The 21,077-nt window shown below is 34.6% G+C and overlaps 1 protein-coding gene across 4 annotated transcripts in view; it reads right to left on the bottom strand.

The window, feature by feature from the left end:
- LOC131039742 (anoctamin-like protein Os01g0706700) overlaps nucleotides 1-8,636 on the bottom strand; it is a 98,661-nt gene extending 90,025 nt beyond the window's left edge. Inside the window, exons 1-8 of one of the 4 annotated variants that reach the window (XR_009104718.2) lie at nucleotides 8,332-8,630; nucleotides 6,093-6,162; nucleotides 5,347-5,462; nucleotides 4,529-4,661; nucleotides 4,321-4,421; nucleotides 3,443-3,534; nucleotides 3,194-3,298; nucleotides 2,785-3,063 (exon numbers count right to left, since the gene is read on the bottom strand). Coding sequence is in view for 3 of the 4 variants with exons in the window: in XM_057972579.2 (XP_057828562.2) it covers nucleotides 2,785-3,063; nucleotides 3,194-3,298; nucleotides 3,443-3,534; nucleotides 4,321-4,421; nucleotides 4,529-4,661; nucleotides 5,347-5,462; nucleotides 6,093-6,162; nucleotides 8,332-8,532 (1,097 nt within the window). In the remaining variant the exon portion in view is untranslated. Of the gene's footprint in view, nucleotides 1-2,784; nucleotides 3,064-3,193; nucleotides 3,299-3,442; nucleotides 3,535-4,320; nucleotides 4,422-4,528; nucleotides 4,662-5,346; nucleotides 5,463-6,092; nucleotides 6,163-6,277; nucleotides 6,622-8,331 lie in introns of those variants that run through there. The other 3 variants (XM_057972579.2, XM_057972580.2, XM_057972581.2) reach the window with 3 other exon arrangements.
- Nucleotides 8,637-21,077: the final 12,441 nt, after the last annotated feature.

Genomic DNA, 21,077 nt, shown 5'->3' on the forward strand with positions numbered 1-21,077 from the left:
TTCTTATTTGCCATATTAGTGATGTCATAATGTCATGTTCTCATCCATTATCCCCTTAAGCATACCAATGACCAATTCATGATGAAGGATTTTAATGTCTATGAATTAATATTTAAGTAATTAATGTCTATGATTTAATATTTAAACGTAAAGTAGTAAATTGTTGTTACCAAGTGCCATACGCGTACGCGCTCCTACGCCTTATAAATGTTATGGCAGCGAACCCAAAGTTTTATTCTTTGCCATAGTCCTAGAAATGAATAAAAGATGAAGAAACAAATTAGAAACTTGAAGATAAATAAACTACAGAAATAGATCCCCTTGTTACCAAGTGCTTTTCATGTGTGGTCATCTCAACCCAAAGTTTTATTCTTTGCCATAGTCCTAGAAATGAAAAAAAGATGAAGCAACAAATTAGAAACTTGAAGATAAATATAAACTACAGAAACAGATCCCCAAAACACCATGTTTACTTTGGAGACACACATTTTTGGTGAAACCCCCAAAAGAATATGGGTTATGATTCCTCTTCAAATCACCAAAATATAGATTACAATAAATGGTTTAAATGTGGCAACTAAAATGCAGATTAAAAACAAATAGTTTAACTATGGCAACTAAAGTGTAGATTACAATGAAAACTCTCCTATAGTGACAAACATTACTTTCTTACCGAATTCACACTACTCATATTGATAACTCACACACACACACATCCTACTCTCTATTATGACTCTTATGGTTCCAAGATCGAAAACTCTAACTTGGAAAGTAACTAAAATAAATATAGGCACAAATTGCTCGTCTACTAGACTTCCTCTTCTTTCCCTCTAAAAAATGTTAGGCAAGTACAATTTGTTCTACTTCATAAAAGTACCCTCAACTATTAGGATAATTCTTGGGAATAAAGGTAAAAATCAGTAAAATATCAGACTGCTTCAAGGGGGTGACTTCCCAAATTCAAAATATGATTATATGGATTCAATATTATAACTTATGATGATTTGGGAGAGCCTTTCTCTTCCTTATTTATAGGCATAACTATGTAGGTATATCTATGTAGGTACAAACCCCTTCATCCCAATTAAGTCAGCCTAATGAAATAACTAAAACTAATAAATGGAAATATTAAGGATAAACATGCCACAAGTGCCTAGCATTATTAAGCTTAGAAAGATAAAATATTAGGGGCATCATCCCCTTCAAAAAAGAGTTTCCCTCACGCTTAGCAACTCTGGATGCTTTTGTATGCATTGTTCATCTTCCCATGCTTTACTATAGATGAAGATATCATCAAAGAATCTCAACACAGATTTTCAAAGAAATGGGAAAAACACTAAATTCATGAAGCTTTGAAAAGTTGATGGGGCATTAGTGAGACCAAATGGCATAACTAAGGATTCATAATGACCCTCATGTGTTCTAAAGGTTATTTTATATGCATCCTCCTCCTTTAGTTGAATTTGATGATAACCTAATGCAAATCTTAGTAAGGAAAACTGCACCATTCAATTCATCTAGTAATTCATCAATACAAGAAATAGGAAGCTTACCTTTAGGAGTGAGCTTGTTGAGCTCCCCGAAACTTGGCCACAAACACTATGACTCATAATTCTCTTTAACCATAGCCATTGGAGGTGAATAGGCACTTCTACTAGGAAGAATGATGCTTAAATTCAACATTTCCTTGACAAATTTTTTTATTTCTGACTTTTGATCATATGGACAGCAATAAACTCTACTATTAAGAGAGATACTTCTTAGTATTGATTCAATGGAAAAATCATGGTGTCTAACTACAATCAAACCCTTCGATTCTTGAAAAACATGTTGATAATATTGAATGATCTTTTGAAGCTCTAGTGGATATTGAGATTTCACATCTTATGCTTCTACAAAATATTGTTGTGCCACTATGCCATAAGAATCTTTCTTAAGTAATTTCTCCATCCTATGGGAGCTGATAATTTGACTTGGTAGTGATCGTAACCCTATGAAAAAATACTTTTTCCATTTGTACTAAAAGTCATGAATAACTCCTAAAAATTGAAAGACCATTTCCCTAACTGTTTAAGCCATTGCATACCTAAAATTACTTTGCTCCCCAATCAGGATAGCAAACATTTCTAAATCTAGCTAATAATCTCCCATTGATGTTTTAATATGATAGCATTTACCAACACAAGAGAGTTGTTTCCCATCAGCTATCATGACTTAAAAGTTAGAGACTAGATGCACAAAACAATTGAGCTTATTACCCAATCTTCTATGTAAAGTTGTCTATACTGGTTGTATCAACCAATACAATCAAACTTTCACTTTTTTTACATAACCAATCACTTTTGAGTGTTTGCGGTGTGTTTGTGCCATTCAATGCATGTGGGGAGATAGTAGCACCTTCTTCCTCTAAAATTTCATGCTCAGTTTCCACATTTAGTTCTTCTATAGTTTCCACATCAAGGCTATTCTTAGGTCATAACACATCGCCTGGACTATTGGCAGTTCTTGAAATTTGCAAAATAATCAATCTATAAATTTGATGATTTAAGAAAATAGTATATTTGTCCTAAATTAATTTTTTGACTAACAAATATGGAAAAGGTGTGATTTAAGCTTCTTTTGATGATTTCAACGGCTTTCAAACATTAATAAAGCCTTCAAATTCAAAGCTTTAGCATTGTTCCTATAATTCATTTTAGATACGAAATGAGAAGAACCATTCACATAGGGTTACATCCATATTTGATATGTAAAAGATATAGAACAGAGAGAGAAATTCCTTACTTCCAAATCTGTGAATGAATTATGTGGTTGAAGTGAGCATATGCCAATTCAAATGGTAACTGGAGGCAGAGGATTCCTGCAATAACAATTACATTGTTTCTCAAACTTTTGAAATTTTCATGCCATTCATGTCTCTGTAGGGTAGTGCGCTGCTCATTTGGAGGCATGTTATTTGGTCCTATAATCACTCCACCAGGGGTAAGCTGACTCAAAGCATGCTGCTCAGATGCATAGGATCTAGACCCTGGTTCCACATTTCCTGAGTGACTCGTATTCCACCTGTCCCATACAAACCAACTAAAACCTTTTGAGGAGAAGAAAGATTTACATTTATACATCCTTCACACGGCATTGGCTGTGCATTCATACATAAATACTTGACTTTTATTGATAAAGATAGGACAACGACCTGAGCAAGAGTTTAGCATTCTTACGCCTCCAAAATTGTAAAAATAAAACACTCCATAATATTACTATCATGAAAAAGATGGATAGTACAACCACCCTCCAAGACCTGAAAAATGAAATAATGGAAGGTTAAAAAACTTGAAGGACTACAATATATATAGAGGCATTATATCACAAGGTTAAAATGTAAATGCAAGCAGTATATACATGTGATAATTCAGATAAAATTGCAAGAGAAATTATGACTTACCCAAAATTTACAGAATGGAAAAATATCCCCAACACGCTTGGAAATAGTATCCATTTGGTGTACATGCCTAAGAAGGAAAAATACGTAGCTACCTGAAAGAAAACAATCAAACTCCAGGCATTTACTTGTTCTAATCTCACTTCAATAAAGATAACAAAAAGGTAAAGTCAAGACAATTTAGTGCAATTCTGAATGTATTGCATTGATACGTAATGATTGAATATTAATTCAGTGATGGACTAAGCTGCAAATTATCTTAAATATAATTGCATCAAATGCATTATTCAGAATCACAATATTCAAGCTAACTGTTTTGCAGGGATCTACCCAATTCCCCAAGCAATCATTAATATAGTTATGAGAATGTCAATGCTTCAACAACCATAAAGCTCATGACATGACCTCTTAAAATACCCTCATACTTTTACACTTCAAGACACTAAAAAATCTAACGACAGAAGTTGTAATGCCCCAGTTTACAAAAAGTATTTAAAAAGATCCAATGGGAGTCAAACCAGGTTTGAACTGTATTAAAAAATGTAGCCCATCCATCTCACTGGCTTCATGGTCATGTCCTATTGTCAATGTTGGAAACTGAAATCCATAGTCAATGTAATTTTATTGACATGTCCAACAAGGATAGGTATATGACTTGTTCGGAAAATTTCTATCCTGAAATTCCAATACCTCATCTTCACAAATCATATAACATTGTTTTCCCCAAAATTAGTAAAACCATATCTTGACCGAGCTTAAATGTGTATAACTATAGATTATATTTAAAAAATTATGGATTTTGTGGGCATCGTATATGTCCAAAAATACATTCACTTTAAAGTGTAACATCAAAAAAAAAACTTGTGAAGTGTTAGTCTCACCTTAGCTCCAAAGTACGAATAAATTGCATCTATTGGCTGTGAGGTCAAGTCCATCCAATTGTATGCCCATTTTTGCAAAAGCTCATTCCTCTGATTTTCATCTATATATATTATAAGCGGAAAACAGATTTTAGTATTGACTAGTCACTGAAACCCAAATAAAATCATCCATTAACAATGGTCAATAAACTATTTGAGAACCACACACCATGAAGGGGAAATACTTCTTTGACAATGCCCTCAATTTGCAGTCTTTCAATCAAAGGCTCCTCAGATTTCCATTCAATGTCCCGACTTTCTTCAACAATAGTTAAAATTACATGTACATTCAACTCATTAACCTGCATGAAATTCCATGGGAAGATGGACTCTGATTCTTTTTCATTCACACAGCAAAAGAAAATTACAAAAAATTCAGTATATATTGATTTTAATGAGAAACTTCAGTCTATTGTCTCCAACATGGACATAGTCAATTATCTGCCTACATAGGCATCCAATGAAAATCTTTACCGCCCATACTATTTGTTGCGTTTGAATATATTTTTAATCTGCAGTTTCTGTCTTAACTTTCAACGAAGAAGAAAGGATATATGCAAGCAATATTAATCATAAAAGAACAGAAGCTAGCGCTTCGAATTTATGTCAACACAAATTAAACCACAGTAAAGAAATGCAAACCAGGCTTTTTCCCCATGAATGCAATAATGCATAAATCGAAATAAGTTTAGAATTAAATATGAAAAATTTTAATCCTATCAGTTGATAGAAGTCAAGGACGATCTAATAATCATTGACAACACTGCAAAGAAATGAGTTGAGTAGCTGTGCGTAGTGAATAAATATTATGTCAACCAAAGACTTTATTTTTGGATACTAGACTCTAGTTATCCAACAAGAAAATAGTTGGCGCACATTTTGCAGATAATGACTAAAAGGAATTTCTACCTTTACCAAGCATACTTTGTCTTTAAATTCATTATACATCTTTTCAAGTTTTTTTGGCTATATGCCAGTGCAACATACCACACCATAGCTTAAATGAATCAGACACTGATAACGTTCGGACCAGCTGAACAGTGTGCCATTTGGTTGCCGCACAAATGCATCTCTTCGTTCCCAATCAAACTGGATATCCATACCTAATTCAAAAATCATTCCAATGTCACAATGAAAATCAACAATTAATAAGAGCAAATTGCACTTCATAACAGGAAATTGAGGGTGGTATACAAATCCAGCAAATATTTCCAGTAGAAAAAAATTAAGGAATATATGCCATTATAAGATGATAGTTTAGAAAAAAAGTAGAATTTAGTTTTAGTATTTGTAAATTTTAAGCTACTTTTATTTATTTGCACATATGTGATTAAAAAACATGGGAATGTTTTTCAGAAAACAATTTAGCAGGGAAATCTGCAGTTTAAAGTTTAAACTTTTTTTTTATAGGTAAAAATACCAATTAGATATTTTGTTAGACTAGTTTTTCACAAAATCTTATCTGGAACACGTATATGTGAAAACCAGATATAACACAGTTGTTTCCTATAAATGTTTTAAAAATCAACTAACTTCCAAAAAAGAAAAAGGAAAAAAGTCTATAAAAATCATATGGCATATGAGATTATTTTACCATCTTCTAATCATCTAGAGAATTGTCAAAAAGAAAAGGCTCTCCATTATATTTTGGATTTTTCATACCAACCAAAAGAAAACCCAAAATTCCTGAAATTCAATGCTGCATAAATAAATAATTATCTTGGGCAACTGACCAATGTAAGTTTTTTTTTTCAACTGCAATTCTTCAGCAGTCCTACCAAGAACCTCAATTGGCGCTGTCACCTGAATTTCAATGCACAAACAGCAAAAGATTAGTCAAATGCCCTTGCTATGTAGGACAGTATTGCCAAATGTTAGGGGATCTGGTGTAATGGTAGTTCTTAATTGGCGTGGTAACCTGAATTTCAATGCACAACGAACTGAAAAAAATAATGGAACTCCCTTGCTTCTTGTATAACTTCTGCGCAAATTAAAGGTATTGTGGTGCAATGATAGTTCTCCATTGGCACTCTAAGCTGAATTTCTATGTACAACAATGAACAAACCACCAAAATTAATAAACTTCCTCGCTAACTCCAACATCACTGCCAAATTTTAGGTCATTTGGTGACCTGCGCTCTAAGAGTCTACCCAAGGTTCAACTCCAGGTTGTCGGATAATGATTATTGGAAAAATTTAAGAATGACTCGGATTTGTGTAGAAATGCCTTAACCGTCTCGAAAAGCTCGTATTGTTCAGCTATTTGGTCTGATCTTAAAAGTACATTGAGTGTGACCAGACTCATATGTTTTGAAACTGTATTCAATGTATCCAGGTTGATATAAGTACATTTTAGCGTAACTCACACTCATATACATAGGTTATATAAAGGCTTGAACCCAAGTTAAAAGAGATAGGGGAAGAGCAAGTAGTTGAGCATGTATCAATTGTTGTGAAGGTTGTTGATACCTTTTGTTTCAAAAATTGAACAAATGAAACCTATTGTTTGAAACATAAAATATCATTTTTTGTTAGGAAATGTACTAATATTGTAAAAAGTAACCAATCAGGTGATGCCATATCAGCTGCACAACTATTGGGGCCTCTAGCATGTTGATGTGGCACCATACTTGATGATGTAGTGCTGAAAGCTTAGTTATTAATAATTCATGATGTCAAGTAGTACTCCTTGTAGGAGGCACCTAATTGTGCTACAAATGAGGCATACATACCACCCTTGTGAGATTTGAACTTGTGACCTCTCTTTCAAAAGTGCAAGTTCTCTCCACTAGGCCAATAAGACGAAAGAGTATTTTTTTGCACTTACAAGAAAGTGAAAACAAAAACCTATTTTATTTTAAGGTGTGATGCCTTCAAAGACGGGGGGGACAAAGTATGTATTTTTTTGCACTTCCAAAAAAGTGAAAACAGAAAAACATTTCTTTTTAGAGTGGGAACATTTCTTTTTCGAGTGGGACACATATATAAATATCTAGTGAAAACAGAAAAACATTTCATTTTAGAGTGTGATTCATTTTAGACTATGATGTCTTCAAAGACAGCAAGGACAAGTATGTAAATATCTTGACAGCTGGCTTCTGGTCTAATTTATTCAACAAGTTGGAGACCCTCGTCATGACTTTACATAGAAAAAGTATTGAATTGTAGAAATTGTTTGATCCGAGTTTGTCCAATAAGCTATATTTAGCTTCATGAAAAAATTTAAAAAATTCTACACAATCTTAAAAGTAAATTTTTGAGCGACCCATCACCTAAATTTATGTCTTACAAATACCATCATTTGAATCAAGTTTTACAAATAAGTTTATTTATTTTTAGAGTATATTGGAGTGTGAGCCAGGTTTATACATTTTAAAATGGGAGGTTGTGCAATGATTATGGGGTACATTCAATGTGTGACCAAAGCTTTTTGATTAGTGGGTTTGAGTTCATTCCACGGGCTGCTAGGGGCCTCTATTAAATGACACTTTTAAATGAAATTTTTAATAATATTTTTTACATACAAAATTTAGAAGCAAAATTTAAGGCAAATAAAAAAGAAAGGAAAAGAATTTGTTGAAGTAATGTGTCATTTTTTCATAAGCAATTGTTGCTTATTTCTAGCTCCTCTTTTTTTTTCCAGCTTATTTTTTATTATTAAACAAGAGCTGCTCCACAAAACTAAAAACAGATTCCAAATTTTCTTTTCCCTTTAATTAAAAAAAGGAACACTTTCAATGCTTAAAAATAAGAAAAAAATATACTTAAGCAGCAACATGTCGCCATGTAGTAATAGTACCTTTGAGCATGATGCAAATTTAAATACCCTAAATATATAGCATAAATCCAAATACTGATTGAAATGCTGTTCATGATACCATCCAAGACTAAATCCCCATATTAGTACTACGGGAAATGTAATTTTGGGGTACACTGTAATAATCCTAAGAAAATTTCTGTAAAAGTTCAAACCTCAATGAAGGTCATATCTGCCAAACTGCCATGAACCATTTTCAACAGAAGGCCTCGTTTCCTGAACTCTTCCATGAGACGTTCAATGGCGTCATGTGGATGTTTTGCCTCTTCATTCTTCTTCTTTGAAAGTGCTATTCCAATGTCAAAGTTAATGGGAGCTTCTTGGTCGTGAAGCATTTTATTGCCTTCTTCTTCCATGGCTTGCAAAACTACCAAATTCTTTTTTTTATCCTCTAACGTTATGCCAATCAGTTATTCTCTGCGCAACTCTTATGCTGCTCTCTGTAAGGATTATGTTTTCGTTTTCTATCTGATAACAATAAACTTGATTTTATCCTTGAAATTGAAATATTTCTGCCACCTTGCATGATTTTAACGTAGCACTTATGTGAAAGGCACGTAGCACAGCTGACTCGTTAGCAGTAATATTACTGTTGCGCTGTCCTCCACTCGGCGTGTCAAGGATGAGCAGACTTGTAGTTCTCCTTCCTAAAGGACTCGTGACTTTACTCCGGATGTGTAAAATCTGGATTGACCACCAATAAGTTTTTAATAGGGAGAGGATCTACTAATTGACCATCCTAATTTCAGGTTTTTCAAGATCTTATGTTCAAATTTCAAATCACCTTAATTTTTTAAGTAACTTACTTGGTAAGTCTCTGTATGACTAATGTTTCAGGGTCACATCTGAATGTTTTTTTGTCGAAGTGTGAAAAAAGTGAGACGGATACTTGTGCAAAAGTGAGACTATCCTTGTGTGCTGATGTGGCATCACATGATTCATTGTTTTTTAGTGCTTAGGGATACATTTCACTCAATTGTGGGGAGTCATCATCACAATAGCAACTTTAAAAGTTACAACTATTGGTGCAATATTGTCAAAAATAGTGGGCATTATACCTCATTTACTCTTTTAGTTGTCTTATTTAAATTAATTACTTTTGTTTTATAGTTTATGATATGGGACAATATGTTTTTGGGTCTATATATGATTTAAATTAATTTATGAGGGGTATAGTTTATCTCAACACAATAATATATTAAGGGTGAGCCCCATTAGCTTCTTAAAAAAATTTAGTAGGTGTTACTAAAAATTTTAAGGATTATTTTTAGGGGTGGTGTCATAAATTTTGTAATGTAGTTTAAGCTCTTAAATTATGGAAGTTGGTGGTTTCATGAATTGTGTTATTGTGTGTATTCAATTCAACATAGTAAATATTAAACAATAAAAAAATTAATTGGTGGGAATTTTAAAACTCCATGCGATTAAGAAGCATTGCACAAAAAAAGTTTAAGGTGGTGGGGCAATTTCTAGCCCAACCCCAATTGTACCCACTTAAATTTTTGAACTAAAAAGTAAGGTTGCGGTCCCATGGGAGGGGTTTGGGCTCAAATTTTATGGAAAAGGCAGTCCCATGGAAAAACAAAAATTTGGCTTCAAGATTATTTGGAATTTTCTCCTAAAATGTAGAAGCTCCTACCCCTATAGCTTAGGGATAATTTATGCCACTTGTCAATTATAATTCAATAAAAATTTATTGTTAAAATTGCACACTACAAAAATAGACATAATTAATTCTTAAATTTAGGGGCTAAAACTTTTAAGCTGAATTGCACTATTCATGGGACCACCAACTTCCTTCAATTTAGGAACTTAAATTTTTAAGCAGAAGTGCACTACAAATTTCATGGGACCACCTGCTTTAAAAAATTCCTAAAAAATCTCTGCAGCACCCGCTCTATATTTTAGGAAGCCCCCCTCCATGTGACCCCAACCTAAGGGTTGCTATTGTTGGGGAAAAGATTCTTATTAATCATGAATCATTTTATTTTTTTGCTTAACTGAACCTCCTACTCCTTCAAAATAGATCCTAAAGCCCCCTCATGGGACCCTAACATAAGTTTTAATATGATGAGGGAGAGAATCATCTAGGATAGGATGGTAGATAATGATGATATGACAATTAAATCAAGCTAACCAAGAACCTCACACACCCTTGCTAAGTTAGCAAATGAGTGTTATGTTGATGCATGATCTATCACACTTTATCGTAGGTCATGTGTGTTAAATGCATTTTAGTATTTGTTGAAACATCGTGATGTAAATTTTTTGCTTATGTGCATTTGAATGTTCACTTGACATATGATGTAGATAGTTTTTGCATTTGTCTAATCAAATTAAGTCTTGTCTTAAGTAGATATAAAATTGAAGGAAAAAAACATATCAATATAGAGTTTCAGCTCTTTTTATTATACTTAAAAATACATAATATATTACAAATATCTAAAATAAAGTTAATAGAATTAGATCAAGTAAAATAGAGCTACTACTCTTACAAAAAAAAAAGGAATAGAATAGAATATATATATATATATATATATATATATATATATATATATATATATATATATATAGAGAGAGAGAGAGAGAGAGAGAGAGAGAGAGAGAATAGTTTCTCTTTTTTCTATTGTCTTAAGTACACAAAATAACAATAATGTGTATAAAAATCATAACTCTTTTCAAAAAAAAACCTTTGAACTATGGGTTGTGTATGGACTTAATAATAATAATAATGGAGTTTGAGAAGGAGGGTAAAGCAAATAAGGATAAGAGAATCCATAACATAATTCATATACTAAATGAAGTAGTGATGCCTTGTCTTATGGGATGGGAGGATGAATATATTATGGTAGTTAGTATTCATGGTTCCAATATTCCCCCTTAATTATAGCTACTACCATTTAGGATACCCAAACAATCTCACGAATAGTCAAAAAAAAAAAAATCTCAATGGTTTGTTGAAACTATCTGCATACAAGCCTACAATATTCTGAATAAATTTCCTAATTATTGATTAACTCTTTGAAATGGTATTTGGTGTCCATATGCTTACTTCTCTTGTGAAATATAAGGTTCTAGGATAGTGCAATTACTAAGTTGTCATCACTTCTTTTTTTATTGCTTCTTCATGTTTATGTTTCAACTCTATTAACAGTCTTCTCATCCAAATTGCCTAACATGCTACTCTCATTCTACTTATGTTGATGAAAGAGTGACAATGGATTATTTTTTAGATGCCCATAATATTGCACCTATTCCAAAATTAAATATATAATTGGATGTTCTCTTCCTATCACTAGTACTACTTGCATAATCACTACCTGTGTATCCTATTAATTTGAAGTCATCCAACCTTGAATATTAAATTTGAGACTCACATCATACATTGTATATGGCCTTATGGCAGTCAAGTACATTAAATGGTACCAAAGAATCTTTTGTACAATGTTGCATCAATATTTAGTCCCTTGTCATCCTTGCTTGACCTCAAACTTGTCACAAAAAGTTTTAGTTTTGACTTATAGTTTATCATGTTGAATGTTTTTAAAATGCCATTGTAATATTTGACTTATGATATGAATATGTCATTTTTATTTTGATTCACCTCAATGCCAAAAAATACTTATAAGACCCAAATCAAAAATTTCAAATGTCTTCTTTGTAGCTCCTTTGAATAAGTCAATTGATAAATCCCATGTGAATATCGTGAGTCATTAACATACAAACATATAAAATTGGAATTTAACCTTGTTCATTCATCTTTTTGTACAATGTAGGCTCAATACTATGCCTATTGAAGTTATTCTATAGAGGGATATTCTAAATTCTATGGTATTGTTCTCTAGGAGCTTGCTTGAGTCTATGGAATGTCTTTCTGAGTATGTAGACCTTGCCTTCATGACCTAAAATCTCAAATCCTAGTGGTTTCTCCACATATACTTCTAAGAAGTCATTCAAAAATACAAATTCAATATTCATTTGATAGACTAGCCTCGTGTTCTAAGTTGCAATGACCAATATTGTTCTCACTATGTCTAAATGAGTTATTGAACAAGTGTTTCGATATACTCAACTCTATATTGTTGTGAATAACCATTGTCTAAAAGTTTTGTATTACGCTTTGACACATATCCTTTTGCATTTATTTTGGTCTTGTGAACCTACTTGACACCTATCACATCTTTTCTTTCTAAAAGATTCACCAAGTCTCATGTATTTCTTTTATATAGCATCAATTTTTTCATCTATGACATATGTACATTTTTCATCTTTAATTGCACCCTCAAAATGAATTTGGTCATTTACTAGTGAAAATGATGCTAAAAGATTAATTAAACTAGCATTGGTCACACCTTCATTTTGATAATAAATATCCCTTAAACTTCTTAATTTTTCTCTTTAAGCTTTTCAATGTTGGATTTTACATATCACTTGAAGTAGAATTTAGAGAATGTAGGCTTGATATTCCTACACTCATAATTCCTAATATAGTAGATGGTTTTTGTTGTTCATTTGAGGGAGTACTAGTCTGAATGCATGATATAGTGGTGCAGTCACGGCTAGGAGGGACCTTAATGAGATCTATCCAGACCATGCAACAAGAGTAAACACAACGAAAGAAAGACAAGATGATGGAGGCAATGCAGAACTAAATGAATTAGATCATGAAAACTAATTAAAAATGGTCGGTAACATTTGGACTTCAAGATTCGGCTCACTAGCCTTCTACATACATGCTCAATTACATAATTGGTCAACTCCGGACCTCTAAATCTTAAGATATATCTCCTATATTTTCTTGAATAAATTATGATGCTTAATTATATTGATTTATATGCTCAAGAGAGATTTGTGTCGACCCAAGAGGGATCAAATGTCAAAGAACAAGATCAAATGTGTAAAACCACCAGGTCGCCCATCGCCAAAGAGAATCCTCTAGAAAATCCAAAAGATGAAGTGCAGATCAAAGGGAAGGTCGGCCACATGCCAAGGAATCATTGGAATAAATGAATTGAAGCTCTGCAAGCTACATAAAGGATCTGCAAGATTTTCCAATAGAAAATAGGTCCAAGTAGTTCCGGGTTCTAAGCCAGAAAACTGTCTCAGAATCCGAAAGTGATAACTTGCCTGAAAATTATCCAAACATCCCACGGTTTAGGAATAAGGAAGATAATCATGTTTACAAGCAAAATCTAGCTCCGCAAGATCTGGTGAGAAAATGCAAGAAAATGCAGGAAGAAATGCTAAAATTGCAAAACATAAAACAAACTGAAAAAGAAATGTTTTTGGTTGATGCAAGATTGCCAAGAACCGGAGATGCTCCTGCATCAGACATCCGAGGTTGTTGAAAAAAAGTGAGTCCCTCACTTTTGGGGGGTCAGAGGAAAACCAAGGCGTTCCACCTCTGCCTAAGAAATCCAAGATGAATCTTCAACTAGTCTATCTTTTCATTTCACAAGATACTCCTTGTACTAATTTCTCTGAGTTATACACCCAATCCTACTGTCCAAAATGTCTTCAATCTGACCTGGTTCCTTCTGGGGCAACTGCTTCTCCAAGTTCTCAACATTGTCTTCACTGAATTCTAATTCATGATACTGATGTAGATATGCAATGTTGAATATAGGTGAAATATTTAAACTATCTGGTAGCTCCACTTCATATGCATTTTTGAAACTAAACTTCCTCAAGATCTTGCAAGGTCCAAACTTCCTCATCTACAACTTGTTATAGGTTCCAACTAGAAATCTTTCTTTTCTTAGATACACCATCACTTCATCCCCAACTTCAAAGTCCTTATGTCTTCTCTTCTCATTTGCTTTCTCCTTATATTTGATGTTCATATCCTCCAATTGTTGCTTAACCTGAATATGTAAGACCTTCATGTGATCTGCAAATTCTTCTACTTCTGCACTCGTCTTGTCTTCATTGTTGATATCCCTTGATTCTAATATACCTCTAAGGTGTGCTCTGATAACAATTTCAAAAGGTGTTCTTTCAATACTCATGTTCACTGAATTGTTGTAGGCAAACTCTGCTTGTGTAAGAATCAAATCCCAACTTCCAATCTTCTCTCCAACTAAACATCTCAACAAGTTTCCAAAACTCCTATTTACTACCTTTGTTTGTCCATCAGTCTGTGGGTGAAAAGTAGAACTGAATTTCAAATTTGTCTTTATCTTCTTCCAAAGTGTTCTCCAAAAATAACCAACAAACTTAGTGTTTTTGTCTGAAACAATTCTCTTAGGTAACCCATGCAGTGTCACTGCCTCCTTGAAAAATAAATCAGCTACATGCACTACATATGATGTCTTCTTACAAGTTATTAAATGAGCCATCTTCGAGAATCTATCCACCACCACAAATATAGAATCATTTCCTCTTTGTGTCTTAGGTAATCCAAGTATGAAATCCATGCTTATGTCCTCCCAAGGTCTCTCTGGTTGTTTCTCCATACTCATCTCTATGAATTCTAGATTCAGGATCTCCCTTAAGCTGTTCGACTTACTCCAAGGCACCAGGCTCTCATACCAATTGTTGGAATCCAAGAACATTGAGAGGGGGGGTGAATCAGTGTTCTACCGGTAAGATAATTTTTAACCTTATTAACAAAGTTTTTCAGTAATCGATAAGCATAAAAGAATATAACATCAAGTATAAATAATGCCACCACAAGAATATACACCAAAACATGGAGATTTATACGTGGAAAACCTTAAAGAGGAAAATCCACAGTGGGATTGGTGACCCACAATATCTATCCACTAGCCAAATGAATAAATATTACAATAGGGTCCTGCACATGCAGGAAGGCCAACAACCTAGAGCACACTGCTCATCACAAAAGGAGCCTCACTGACTACAAATACCAAATACTGGTTTACAAACCAATTTCTAAACTTAGAGAATGCATCTACTATGCTAGATGAGTTCCAGTTCAAGCACTGATTATACCGGTTTCCACTGTGTCCTCCTTTACCAGTAACTTGCTCTACATCCCAAACCTTTAAACCAATAACCAAGACCAACTACAGAATATTATATTCGCATACAGTTGATCAATATTGTTCGCACAATATCACGATATCTCGCATCATATATATATATATATATATATATATATATATATATATATATATATATATATATATATATATATATATATATATCATCTATCATATTCAAAATATCCGAACTGACTTAAATACCCTTCCCAAACATAAACATGAATGCCTTATGTCGGCTTACAATGATATTATAATTTATTTACATGTCGTCCTAGACAAAAATAAATGCATTAAACTTCATGACCGATGCCATTGATTGCTACCGTGTAGACCTGTCGAATCAATCTCCTATGTCGACCTCATATACCGGTTCTTAGTTTGTCGGTTTCCCTGAATGTCGGTTGTCGAATCATGAATACCAGTGAGTACCGGTTAAGTGTCCAACCCAAAATGATATGTGTTGCCGTCAATGACAACACAACTGAACTGGATGAGTGTCAATTACCAACAATCTCTCCCTTTGGCATTTATGGCAACACTCATGTGAAAAATGAATCGCTGAAGTGTTGTCCCGGTTCCTCAAAAAATTGATGACCAAAACCGACCCTGCTCCCCCTAAGCTATACATTACTTCTTTTGTCCCTTGACATTTTTCACAACAACCACTCCCCCTTTGACATCAATGACAAAGGCGGGGAAAAAGAATGAAAGAATGAAATCAAAATGTGTTTATTAGATCTAGATGTACTTGAATATATTTGGGTAAGCACCCTTCAAAAATCCTAAGTAAGTATCCCAACCAGTTTTCAAAGTTCCAAAAATAGATACAAGCCCATTAGGAATGTATGCATGTAGTTTTTCTTTTGTTAGATCCGTCGGTGTAGGTTTATACATCAATTATAAACTTTCTCTCTTATGAAGTAATAAAGTGTTCAACCGAGGACTTACCAATCCTCTCAATTCCCTAGCTTGCTGGATTAATCTGTCCATATCTTTCTCCAAGGTTGATATCTCAGATTTTGTAACCAAAATTTGACCTCAATGATGCTGGTCAATGACTGAGTACCATCAAAATTGTTAGCCAAATGTTCCAACTGGGCCTTTGTCGCTTTTGTTTTCACCTCCAAGTCAGTTGTAAGTTTGTCGGTGTTAGTACAAGACATGTATATACAACTACACTGATTCAGAGGCTCATCAATCTTTGTAAGTTGCTTTGTCATCTTGACCTTGTCTGATATGATCATATTTTCATAGGTGACCTTCCTAGTTGCATTGTATCTCTCTATCAATTGTCAGTTTGATATCTATTGAAGAGTTTGAAACTCTTTTGCAATATGTTCAATCAAACTCTTAAGCTTACTAGAGGGGCTACCTACCGGACTAGAGTATCTTGGAACTAGCTGCTGCAAAATCAGAATGGCCTACTCAATGACCTGCTTGTCTTCGGATCCTTCCTTCCTCAACTTCTCAGCTGCAACAAACATTAATTAAAAGTTGCTAAGTTGCTCAATGTTCTTCTGCCCAAAATCAACTTGACCGGATGAGCTAAGTGCCAACAATGAATGATTGGACTCACCAGCCTGTTGACTAGCACCGGTGGCTTCGCCACTTGGTGCAGTAACCATCTCAACCTCTGCCTCTTTAGTATGTACATTTTTTGTTGGAGGTTCAACATCCTCAACATGTTTATTATATGTATCCACATCAATAACCTCTACATTCAGAATGTTCTATTCTGGTGTATCTTGCTTATCATGCGCAACTTCAAAGTTATCTATCGATTTCTCTACATTATGTACAGGTGATACTGCCAAAGGAATATCCTCTATTAGTTTATGTCCCAAAACTGGTGAATTTGTACCCAATATACCTTTTCCCTTACCATCAACAGATATGTCTTCAATACCAGACTTAGGCGGAAATATCAGTGCAGTAAATAAATCTAGTTCATCTACAAAGAATTTTACCTGTGCCTCGTGGGTCTCCTTAACTATTTCATTTACTCTACCTACCATGAGACTCACATGTCAGTGTTTGCTCCGAAAAATTATTCTATTAGCATATTCAAGACACTATTACAACTCCTCATCAGTTATAGCACCACAAATAGTTAATAACTCCTGCAACTTTATATATTTTTATCCTCTTCAACTGTAGTTAGTCAAAGGGGGAGTGACATCTATGGAAAAACACATTATCCTTTGAGGAGAGATTGGTATGGTACACAAGGAAACACATGTTACTCTCAGGGGGAGAGATTGTTACTGTAAGGAGATTGTTGGCTTTATTTTGGTATTTGGCATTTCTGTCTTGGCACTTTGATGGTTTTTCCATCTTGTGTTGCCATCAATGCCAAAGGGGGAGATTGTTGGTATTTTGGTATGGTTTTGTCATTGATGTCAACACCTACTAAAACTCTAGCACTTTGGAGATCCAACAACATTCACCGGCAAGCAAGTGACTTTTGCACAGTCACCGATATATGGTACGCCGGCAGGATATAATGATCACCGGCACTTGGAATGGCATGGAAAACACTTGGTAATATTGAAGACATTGTTTGGACATCTTATCTTGGAAAAATGTTTATTGTCATATTCGTATTTGCATATTTGTTGTTACCAGCAAATAGGTCCAGGGTATACACCGACAAGTTTATCTTATCTAGATCAGCATGCCACGCTATGGAGATGATTAATTATTGTTGTAAATGTATTAAGCCAACATGTTGAATCGGTTATTGCATCGGATATTGTATTGTTTGTAAAATGTTTTTATTGTAATATCTTGTAGAGCCGACCTACTAAAATTGGTCTTAGGTTAAGGTATAAATATAAGATCTTAATTGTAAGATCATGTGTGGAGTGAGGAAAAGAATTGTGTGAAGGTATATGCGAGATTAAGTAGAGCTATACACATAGACATCATTTGAAGGTGAAGCTAGGTTTTTGTAAGGACAATCAGAACTACACCGGTACTAAATCCAGCATATGAAGAGGCTATTTTGAGTAGTACATTCTTATTGGATTTAACCATCCAACTATAGTCAGTGTGACTCCCATTTGTGTTTGAGCAGTGAGCTCTAGGCACTTGGCCTTTCTGCATGTGCAAACCCCATTTATGTACACTTACTATCTACAGTAGTATCATCTGATTGTGGGTAAGGTTTCCCACCATGGTTTTTCCCCTTATAGGGTTTCCACGTATAAATATTGGTGTTATGTGTTGTGGATGACTTTGTCCTTTTGTTTCATGCATTAATCTTTACCGGTATTGCATTTATCTGTTAAATCTGTCCACCAGTATAATTGACTGGTTCACCGGTATTAAGTAATAATTTGGTTAAGTTGTTTTGGTTTAAATTTTTATTGGACAACTGATTCACCCCCCCCCCCTCTCAGTTGCCTCTGGGACCTAATAGAAGTAAATAGCATGCATGAGATTACTACAAATTGAATTAACATGCAAATGCATAATTAAATCAACTAAGAAAAAATTAAATACGAACATGCATGCATGCGGAAAGAAAACTAATCTACGAAAAGTAAATCATGCATGTTTTTTATTAAGGAAAATCAGGTTTTAAGGGACCCGAAACCCGCTTACATAACGAAGAGATAAGCAATAGAGAAACTAGAAAATATAGAACAAAGAGAGAAAGGATGCAAAAGAACAACAAAAAGAATAGCTGCCAAAGAAAAGAACAGCTCAAGGCCAGCGAGAGACTAGCACCCATAAAACAAAATTACATATAAGATGAAACTCTTTATAGTCTCTTCCGCATCCTTGACCAGCATCATCATCACATTAGCTGCCTCTTTCAGTTCTTTATTTTCTTGCATCTGTTGATTGCCTTTGGTCTTCAGCTCCAACTCAGTTGCCATTTGCCTGGTGCTGCGTCTGGAAGAGTGTAGGACAGAACTAGAAGTCGGCTCGTCATCAATAATCACCATTTCTTTATTTTGCTTATTCCTCTCTAGGCAAGCAACCAACACATTCATGTTTTGAGAGGACGCCTTCAACACAACTAGACTATGCTCCATGAATTTCTTCAAAGCATTCTCATTTTTTTGAATCCGGTTATTTATCAGACAATTATCAACCTCACCCTTTTCTTTGATAATCCTCACCACATCCTCAAGGTGCTTCAAATCTCCCTTTATAATTTCACATTCCAGCTAGTCTAAAATTTACTTTTCATCCTCTGCAACACTAGTATCCTCTGCACTATCCTCTTTACCTTTAATGTTGATATCCTTAATCAAATTTTCAATTTTAAAATCCATCTCTCTCTGTTTATCCTGAATGCTAGTGATGTTATCAATCACCCATTTCTGGAAATTGAACATTTTCAGGGTGCTATTTCTAGCAGCATTCAGAACGGATTCCACATTCTCCAAATCTGGGGCAGAGTCCATAGACCTAGGGTTTCCCTCCTCCATGTTATGTTGAACATCATCCCTGTTATCCAAGACATAGGGATTATCCTTCGCCTCTGAATCTTCAACATCCTCTTCTCTTTGCTCATCCCCTTCCTCACCCTCAATCTCCTTCTCCTGCTCATTCTCTGCCTCTTCTTCCACCTCCTTCCCTTGGTCCTGCTCAGAACCAACATTCTCTTTAGTTTCTTCTTTAGCTTCATCACCAAGCCTCGACTTCTTATTTGGAGGAAGATTAGAATAATCCTCAGAAATGTGGGCATTCTCCACAAAGGGATCATCCCTATTAGCCTTAGCTTTACCCTTTAGATGCTCATATATTAACAAAACTAGGCCTTGGTGAGCAATGGGGTAGGAATTAGGTTTCTTGGCATGGTTGGCTAGGCTATCGTTAAGGGAGGAGGCCAAGTAGAAGGGCAACGATATCTTTGATCCATGGCGAAAATGGTTAAGGATAACAATGTGGTACTTTTTAACTTTCGAAAACCTTCCATCAACCATAAGGTATTCCATTAAAACTTTCAACATTTTCTGCCAGAAAGATTTTACCTAGTTGGTGAGATAATAGGAAGCATTATCATTTTTAGCGAGCTAAGCCCTTTCTTCTTCATTTTTGGGGAAATTCTTGATGGCTTCCACTGAGAATTTGTGGTCTCTATAAATTTGACACCATCCTTCTGCAAGCCGGTCACCTCCACCACCATATCTTCATCCAACTTCCATGTCTGACCAAACATGGTCACTTTATTATTTTTCCAGCCCTTGGCAAAACCACGGGAAACAACCTTCTTGCTCCCATGCAGTTTCTCCATGTAATCGGTGAAGCCATATCTGTGCAACCTTTGCCATATTTTCATTTCACCTTTCCAGCTATCATAACTGGTATGCTCGTTGCGGTTAAGATTCCCCCCCATAATGTGATGGTTATTCAAGTCGAAACCCTCAGAAGAGCACAAACTAACCAAATGCTAAAGAAACAAGACACTAGAATTGAAAAACAAGGTGATTTTCTTGTTATTCAAGTAGTCTTTTAAACCATTCAAAATAACCCATCACTTAATATGATAAGGCTCGTCACACTGGTACTCATTATCGCAATGCCTGAGACAGGTAATCAATTGACAATCTGCCTCACTCCAAAATCTATCATTGAAGTTCGAACCTAGAAAGGTAATAATGAAATTAACATGTACCATGGATTCTGTCAAAAAATAATTGCTCTCGGACTCCGTTCTTACATGATAATTCTCCAATATACTTAGCATCCTCCGCTAAAATGACCCCCTCATTGGCTAACAAATTGGCTACCCTGTTACCTTCCCAAAAGCTTTGGGTAATAATCACACTATCATAGGCATCTAACAATTATTTAGCATTATCAATGATATTTTGGATGTTCCAAGAAGGGGAACTAATACCTTTAACAATCTGAATTATATTGAGAGAATCCCCCTC

Source organism: Cryptomeria japonica, chromosome 6, assembly GCF_030272615.1.
Source record: "Cryptomeria japonica chromosome 6, Sugi_1.0, whole genome shotgun sequence".
Lineage (NCBI taxonomy): Eukaryota > Viridiplantae > Streptophyta > Pinopsida > Cupressales > Cupressaceae > Cryptomeria > Cryptomeria japonica.